Source organism: Apaloderma vittatum, unplaced genomic scaffold (genome assembly GCF_000703405.1).
Source record: "Apaloderma vittatum isolate BGI_N311 unplaced genomic scaffold, ASM70340v1 scaffold45357, whole genome shotgun sequence".
Lineage (NCBI taxonomy): Eukaryota > Metazoa > Chordata > Aves > Trogoniformes > Trogonidae > Apaloderma > Apaloderma vittatum.
In genome coordinates this window covers 1-9,053 of record NW_009727573.1, presented here as the reverse complement: position 1 = coordinate 9,053, position 9,053 = coordinate 1, and the positions used below count along the sequence as shown (strand labels likewise).

The 9,053-nt window shown below is 40.2% G+C and overlaps 1 protein-coding gene across 1 annotated transcript; it reads left to right on the top strand.

Annotated features, from left to right (window-relative positions):
• Positions 1–1,714: 1,714 nt before the first annotated feature.
• DNAJC25 (DnaJ (Hsp40) homolog, subfamily C , member 25) lies at positions 1,715–6,088 on the top strand (the record flags this gene model as incomplete). Its single annotated transcript, XM_009873701.1, has 2 exons — positions 1,715–2,185; positions 5,412–6,088. Coding segments are annotated over 2 exons (594 nt in total), but the record flags the coding sequence as incomplete, so codon positions are not given.
• Positions 6,089–9,053: the final 2,965 nt, after the last annotated feature.

Here is a 9,053-nt window from a genome sequence, read left to right as displayed (position 1 = left end):
TATACAACTATAGATGGTAGCCCGATATCAATCCCCACTGGTGCTACAGAACAGGAGGCACTGGGGCAGCCCCAGGCTCAGCGGTGGCGGGAGCTGATTCGGGAACTCAGGATCCGGATCAAAAGCAGGAGGTCAGATGGAGTCCTCTCTGAACACCGGCCACTGCAGAAAGGGACGAAACTCTTGTGATCACTCAATTTATACTAAATATGACGTGTATGGTTTGGAATACTCTCGTTGGTCACCTGTCCTGTCTATTACCCACCGGAGGTGCCACCTTTTACTTCCTTGTGACCCCTCTCACTACCCGGCACCCCCAGCGTGGCACACAAGAGCCAGCAGTGGCCTTGGTCACCGTAGGAATAAGTATCAGCAAGAACCTTTCTGCATCCCAGTCCCAGGCAGTGACTGCAAACATCAGGTGTTATCACTGGCAGTAGCACACACTGTCTGCAAAAACATGCTGCTGACTTCAGAAAGTGCAGCCTTTGAGAAGACACTGAACTGAAAAGTAAAAATCATTAAATAGGACTGGGTTTTAGCTCAAACCCAGGACAGTGTGAATCTTAATTTGCACTATATTTTAAACACCACAGTGAAGTCATGAGGGAATTGAAATCTGTTCAGCAAAATTGCTCTCAATTTGGTAGGTCAGGAAGACAGTCTGTGTTTCAGATGAAAAAGCTTGGCTATTGCTGACAAATACTTAAGTGGATCTTCTTTAGGATATATTAGATTACTGGTTCAAAACATCATTAAAAACACCCAAACACTTAACGAGATTAATATAACACTTGATTCTGTGGTGCAGATAGGTCACTTTTTACTGGGATATTGGCAGTTAAAACAGAAATATGTTGGTCAGTATTTGAGAGCTTGGGATGATAAATTCCAGTGGCATATGCAGCCAAATACTTGGTTTCTCTTCAGACTTACTTCCAATGGCAGGGTTTCATTTTGCCTCTTAATTCTTATTTTGGCTGTAAGTGAAGACACTTGCTTTCCTGCAGTCCAGTTGCCAGATGATTACAAATCAAGTGTAAACATCTGTGTAAACTGATTTGCCTCTCTTGCTTTCTGTTGTTTCTGCTTCTTCTCTTTTGTAAGGTTGCATAATGTGTATATGTCTGCCTTTTGTCTTAATGAATGGTGTGAAATGCTGCTTTTTGAAAAAAGAGTTGTCTCGAAAGACTTGTTCACCCCAGATTTTTCCCTCCGTTGAAATTCAGAAGATAGCTGGAGATTAGAGAGCAATGTTGAAACTTGTAAAGTGGATCCTGTCAGACTAATGAGATTTTCACGTACATCCTTAATTAACTATTTTCAATAAGTAAGATTTTTATAACTATTCATATACCAGCTACTTTATTTATAAATCCTACAGGTATTCTGACAAGCACAGCCTAGAATTAACCTTCAGGAGATTACCGTCTTCTCGTGAACAAAACCAATCTGAAGAGTGTCTACTTCTTCTTTATCACTGTATATTTCTGTGAGATATACACCTGTACATCTGTTTTCCAGGTGCCTTACTAAGTTTGGAGGAATAGTACTGCAGAAGAACTATTGTTACCCTCAGTTTTTACCCTTGCTGTAACGCAATTGTGGTTAAAGGTGTATGACAGCATTGTTTATTTTTTTACTGACCATCCTCCAGATAGGAATGTGTCTGTATAAAAACATATTTTTTATTTTTACTGTTCTTTAATTGCAGTTCTTCAGCTGGTGGAGTAGTTACAATGAAGCTATCAACTACCTAGCTACAGTGCCAAAATACCGTATACAAGCTACTGAGATTGCCAGGCAACAAGGTTTACTCAACAAGACTAAAGAAAAAGGCAAGAACAGGCGGTCTAAAGAAGAAATTCGTGAAGAAGAGGAAGAAATCATCAAAGACATTATTAAAAATAAAATAGATATAAAAGGTGGTTATCAGAAGCCGAAGATATATGATATCCTTCTATTTCAGATCCTTCTTGCACCTTTTTACTTGTGCAAATATGTGGTTTGGTACTTTTGGTGGATTTATTGCTTCACTATTAAAGGGCAAGAGTACGGTGTGGAAGAGAAGCTGTATATCATACGAAGGTACATGAAAATGTCTCAGTCACAGTTTGACAGCCTAGAAGATCATCAAAAAGAGACCTTTCTTGAACGGCAGTTGTGGATACGAGAAAACTATGAGGTGAGTAGCTCTGGTGGAAAAGCGGATGTTAGTTATCCAGCACTCTCAGAGTAAGAACAGCTGTGTTAGGACGGGGCTGTGTGAAGCAGTGCTTCCATCTTAGGTATTGCTTTCTAAATTGAAAAGTTATGCAACCACTCAGTGTGTTTTCTTTGACTTCCTCTGCTCATGGACCAGTAGACAACAGCTACTGGCAATGCCCATGGGTATGGGGAGAGATTTGCTCAGACATGACATCCACCTGTGTTTGTTAGAGAATCTAGGCATTCAAGATTTAGTTGAATCTGGTGAAATGCTTTCTTAGAACAGGGCAGTATGACAAAGTTATTACAGTACGTTGAAGACTGTTCTCCAGACGGTCGTAATCTGTAATAAGAGTTACTAGGAGCATCAGAAACTCCTTTTTCACCATTTTTATAAGCTATTAATTCCTAGCTTTTTCTTCTTTTTTTTTTTTCATACTGTCCCTTGATTATTCTTTCATGCCTTAATTGAGTCAGGGACTGTTCATGCTGTCTTGTATGCATACTCAAATAGAGATGGCATATGAAATACCTGCCATTGGCCAGAACTGCTACTCTTGCCATGGATAGCTAATTACTCAGTAGTCAATATGTAATTTCTTTTAAATCTTTCTGTGAGAGTGTGAAAGAACATTAGCTACAGCTTGGAATTTGCATTCCAGAATGACTTGGGATGCTTTGGGGTGGCAGATTGACAAAACATTTTTATTGTTCCACAGAAGCTCATCTGTGGGCCATCTGGGTGGGAGTTTCTAGAAAAGAAACTGAGAATATGAATTTGGCCGGCTTAAAGGGTAGAGGAGATGTTGCTGCTGCTCTGCATATACTGGGAAAAGAAATGGGATGGTGGCAGAACTGCTCTTGCAGGGCACCAAAGCTAGAATCATAGAATCACAGAATGTTAAGGGTTGGAAGGGGCCTCTAGAGATCATCTAGTCCAACCCCCCTGCCAGAGCAGGATCACCTAGAGTAGATCACACCGGAACACGTCCAGGTGAGTTTTGAAAGTCTCCAGAGAAGGAGACTCCACAACCTCTCTGGGCAGTCTGTGCCAGGGCTCTGTCACCCTCACAGTAAAGTTTCTCCTCATGTTGAGGTGGAACTTCCAATGTTCTAGCTTACACTCATTATTCCTGGTCCTATTACTGGGCACCACTGAGAAGAGATTGTTCCCTTCCTCTTGAAACCCACCCCTCAGATATTTGTATACATTAATAAGGTCCTCTCTCAGCCATCTCCTTTTAAGACTAAACAGCCCCAGTTCTCTCAGTTTCTCTTCACAGGAGGGATGTTCCAAGTCCCTCAATCATCCTCGTAGCTCTCCGTTGGACTCTCTCCAGTAGTTGTGAATTGGGAGCCCAAAACTGGACACAGTATTCCAGGTGTGGTCTCACCAGGGCAGAGTAGAGGGGGAGGAGAACCTCCCTAGACCTGCTGGACACACTTTTCTTAATGCATCCCAGGATCCCATTGGCCCTCTTGGCTACAAGATTTTTTAGTAGGCAGAGGTGGAGTAATCTAGAAGCCGGAAGAGGAAAATAGTAAAATTGGTCATAATGTAAGGAAATGTTTAGCTAACAGATACATATACATGTTAAATTATGGAGGGTTTTCTAGAAAACAGCCTTACTAGAAAACAGCCTGGAAGTCCAAAAATTGAATGTTACTAGTCAAAGCAGATGTTGTATGGAAAAAGTAGGATACGATAGATATCCTGTTGTTGTAGAGAAAAAAATGACAGTTTGTGATCCATGTTGTTTCTAACTAGTGGTGTTTTCATCACTCGATATAAAAGAGCGGTGTTGGACAGAAGTGAACTCATCTCCTGTGGTAGCCAGCAGCTGATTTTTAGTGAATAATACATGAAAGTTCCACCTATATAGCAATATTTAGCCAATAAAATTTGCAGCCTGGGGACTTCCTGAAAAGGAAATAGTGTCTTTGTAGGTAATTGCTTTTTTCTTTAATATAATTTTTCTAGCCACACCTTGAATGCATTAAAACTTCCAGTGTCTGCTGTGCCATCTGGTCCTGAGTTCAGCAGTACATGTAGGAAGATGTGGTCTTTTTTGAAGCCACCAAGACACCTCCTGGTTCTTTGTATTATTGAAAATGGAGAATAATCATGCTTTATTCTCTTTTCTCATGCTATCTGTGCTCCTGTGTGCCACTACCATATCTGTACTCAAAACACAGTCATGCCTTTCCTTAGGCTGAAAAATAAGCTTTGATGTTTCTCCCCAAAAGCTTCTGTGTTCTTTGATCACTGATGATGCTTATCTGCATATTGTTCAGTTTTCCATTGTCCTCTTAGGATGGGGAAGTTCAAGAATTCAATAGACAGGTACATCATGGAGCTCCACAATGTTTTGGGTTTTCCCCTCCTTTTTCTTAATAATTCTTAAAACCTGCATGATCACTGAACATCAAGCCGATGTGTTTATAAAACTATCTATAATATGTTTTAAATCTTGGTCATGCATAGCAGAACCTTAAATTTAATTCCCTTCTGGGAGGAAGCCAGATAAGATAACATAAACCTTTATGGTATCTACAGTAGCTCTGTCTACATAAACTGCATTCCAGAATAAAAACAGAGATGCAATTGCTTTTTTTTAGATACCTGACTTTGCTGATAATTACAGATTTCATTATAATGACGCCATTTCTTGAGAGAATGTAACTACTTATAATTTGGTACTGCCAATACATAATGCAGAGATATTAATTTTGTTGAGAAACTTCATTAGAAACAAAAAGTATTCTGTCTAGCAGTATTCTGTGTAGACAATGATTTTGAAGTGGGAAAACAAGGGGGGAGCTGAACAGCTGCATTGAACAGCATGTGCACTAAGAAGGGACTCAAAGTTTAGCTTTCTGAGTGTTAGCAGTTCTTTACTGTAAGTTTTATTCTGTGAAATAAATGAGCATGTGGCACTTTATCAAAAAGGGTTTGGGAGATTGCAGCACCATCTTACAAGGAGGTAGTTCTGCTCTCAGCAAAAATACAAAGCACCTCAGCTACAACCAGTAGGTTCTTCAGCTGAAGGTACTCCTACACTGCGTGCTGGTCAAGGTCAGCTTCTAGGTTGCAATTAAGTCTTCTGAAAAGCAATAGGCTGTTGAATGGTTGAACTACAGATGCTTACACCCCTCTTGCTTAAGCTGTTTCTTCAACCTTATTATAAACTTTTGTCTATCAGGTGTATAAACGAGAACAAGAGGAGGAGTTAAAGAAGAAGATGGCCATGGATCCCCGATGGAAGAGGTATCGGCGGTGGATGAAAAATGAAGGACCTGGAAGACTGACTTTTATTGACGATTGAATGTTGCTGAACAAGTGTGTGCTAATGTCAAATGTGGTTTGCAAAACTTTTCACTACATCATTCAGAGTTTTTTTCTGCTGTGGCTCAGCAGTGATGTAAAACTCAGGAATTATTAAATCAGGCCAAAAAAATAATACAGGTTTACCATTTTTATAAATCAGACCTACTAAACAGGCTCAGCTCAATGTATATATGCCATTTACTTGGGGATATCAGTGCGGAATTCATTATTCCAAACAACGTTTTTTCTCTACATATGATCAATGGAACCATAACTCTAGTCTTTCTGAAAAAGTTTCTAGATCAATCCTTGAAAGTAATTTTTAAACTGAAGGTTTCCTGCAAGCGGACACTGGAAATGCTTTTAAAGGATTCTGAAGCAAGGCCAATTTTCTATTTTACTCTCTCTTTCTCCGTGCTTTTCAGTCTAATTTCTAAGATGCCAAATTGTTTTTTGATGTAGACAATATGGGGATTATACTGGACTTCTGCTATTCCTGCTCCATTTGGAAATGAATTTTATTCTTTGTGGGAATAAATGATGCATGGCTGATGATCATTGTGATGAGAACAAGCCTTAATTCTTTGTTCTGCAGTGATTCACAAAATAGTATGTTTAGATCTTTTGCATTTAGTTTTTCATCTTATATGTTGGATTGTATCTGCTAGTTCAGAACAAGTATACCAGTGAATATTAGTCTACTAAATGTGACATTTCTCTCACCAAAGTATTGGTAAAAGGGAAAATGACCCTTTTTTTAAAAAAGGGCAATTTTGATGCCTTATGTAAATAAAAATTTATGTAATATACACACTGAATCTGTTTAAAATTCTAAATCCAGAGTATTCTTTATGCTTATCTCTTCTCATCAGACCTCAGGGTACTTAGAATAAATAATGCACAACAGCATGCTGTGATTTCCTCTAGCTCAGGCCAGGTCAGAGTTTCTATGATTTGCTGAGGAAAGGAGTTCTGTTACCATGTTTCTGTTCAGGAATTTTATTGGGGAGGGGTCAGGTGTGTATGGGGAAGCATAACCAGATCAGGCTTCACCTGTCATTTCTCACATCTGTGAAAGCAAGTTGCTCAGAAGTGTTTCTGCTGAAAATGGTTCTAGATTAGTTGGCTTCTGTGGAATTGGTGCTGGGAGAGAAGCTCTTGAACTTACTATTCAAGCCAAATCTGCTAAGACCTAAAAGTTGTTTTAAAGTGCATATTGATTAATTTTTGAAGCAAAATGTTTCTGATTCTGCAAAGGTGACCTGTCCTTACTCTCTGAGGAAGAGTTTCTGTTCTCTGTCTCTTTTGCTAGTTTAGCTCTCACCAGTTTTTGGAATGTCATCGTGGTTTCCTGTTTAAAATAATACGTATTCAAAAGCATATAAGAAGTATTATGCTAAATGGCTAACTTATGTATACATTAGTAAAACAGAAGAGCAACAGCCAGATTTGTCCTTTATCTCTGGTGCACATAGTGTAGCTCTAAACTTAAATCACTTTGTCTTTAATGGTCAATTCAAATCTAAAACTTGTTAAAGAAGGTATCTAGAATAAGCTATGCTTGCTGGCCTGGAGTAACTTTAGGGACACTGTGGTGGCGCGGGGATGCTGCAAAGACGTTCATGAAGTGAGAGACCTTCATAGATAGTGTGTATTTGCTTCATCCCCCAAAGCAGTTGGCCTCCCGAAAGAGTGGAAAGGTGAAGATTAAGTTGCTGTGATAGAAACAAAGGGAGTAAAGGTAGGTACAAGTAAAACGGTGTTGATTATTAGGTAAGACAGTTATGTCTGGAAAAGAACCAGGCAAGTGCATGCAAGCTGATCTAAACCTGTAGCCACAGTTTCACAAGCTAACAGTGCTGCTGCTCTTGCCCTTGTGCCTCACTGCTCCATCCTTTCCCACCCAAGCCAGGTATCCAGGTCATACCAATAAGCAGTCAAAACAGGCATCTCTTTTCCCTTTTTGCCTGGGTTAGTAATAAGATTAATTTCCTGACCTGACGCTACAGCAGGAAATTGGTGCAATGGAGGGGCAGTCCCTGGGGAGGACAAAACTGTGTCTTTCAATGGCAATGGTATCTCGTCTTCGTAAAACTGTGGCCCGACACTGTGTGAAGGGGAAGTCAGCAGGTATTGTAGGACCTGCTGGAATGAACTGTGTAGTTCCTGCTTTCTCAGTATACAAGCCCTTTGAAAATAACCAAACACAGGCATAAACTCACAGGCTATAGTAAAACTTTGCTGGGCAATGACACTAGTCAACTCCATGACAAAGGACGGAAAAAGCTTGTGTGTAGTTGCAAAGCTGTCAGCATTGCAGTGACACCTACTTAGCTGAGGCAACAGCATTTCTAGCCTAGCATGTCATGGTAGTGCTGAATGATGTCATAATTTGTCAAGGCCCATTTTATCTTGAAATAAAGTTGACAGAACAATTATTTATATAAGGGAAAATAAAAGCAGGAAGGTGACTGCTCACAGTTACAATGCTATAGCTGGTAAAGGGAGTGTAAATTGAGATAGCTTTGGAGTGGAGAGTTTACATGAAGAAGTGTTGCTGGTACTGGGTAGCAGCACCAAGACCTTTTATGTAGAGTTGTGTGGCAAGGTAGTAGTATCTTGGAGAAGAAAAACTTTGTCTCCTATCACCTTTTTTTCAAAGAACTTGGTCTGTTTGCTAGCATGTATGCACTTTCAGATACCCAGTATATATAAAATGAAATGTACATTTCACTCAATATGCAAAAGGCACTCAGAGTCCAGGCCTTTCACACTCATGGCAAGTCTTTTCTATGACTGTGCTGGAGCTTTGACTGAGGCTCAAGCATGCTCATGGCTGGTTGTTGCTGTGTTCAGAGCAATCATTTGAGGTTATGAGCTTTATCTGCACAACCTTTGAAGAGGCCAACAAACTGTTGCCTGGCAAACCTTCACCAGAAAGTGACCTACTAATGTGATGAGCAGCACAGGGGAGAGATGCAGCACCACTGGCAGCAGCTGCTGAGCAGTTCAAGACTAACAGCTGTCTGTGAGCAGAGCAAGCTTTTTGTTAAAACCTTGCAGGATGTTTAGAACTCCTTTCCTCTTTTTCTTGCCTCTCTGTTTTTTTCCCTTTATTTTCCCTTTTCCTCCCCCCCCTTTTTTCCCTCCTTTTTATCTTTTCACCCTTTTTTTTTCCTTTCTTCCCTTTTTTCCATTTTTGACCCTTTCCCCTTTTCCTCCCCTTGCCCCTTCCTTCTTCTGCTTTTATTCTCCTTTTCTTTTTTCCTTTTCCTCTTCTCCCCCCTTTTTCCCTTCCCCTTTTTTCCCCCTTTTTCCCCCTCCCCCTTTTCCCCCTTTTTCTTTTTTTCACTTTTTTCCTTTTCCCCCTCCTTTTTCTCCTTCCTTTTTCTTTCTTTCCCATTTTCCACCCCCTTTATCCCCTTTTCCCCATCCCACCTTTATTTCCCTCCCCCACTTCTTCACCCTTCCCTTTTCCCTCTTCCCTCTCTCCCTGCCTATGTTTTTTTTTCTTTTG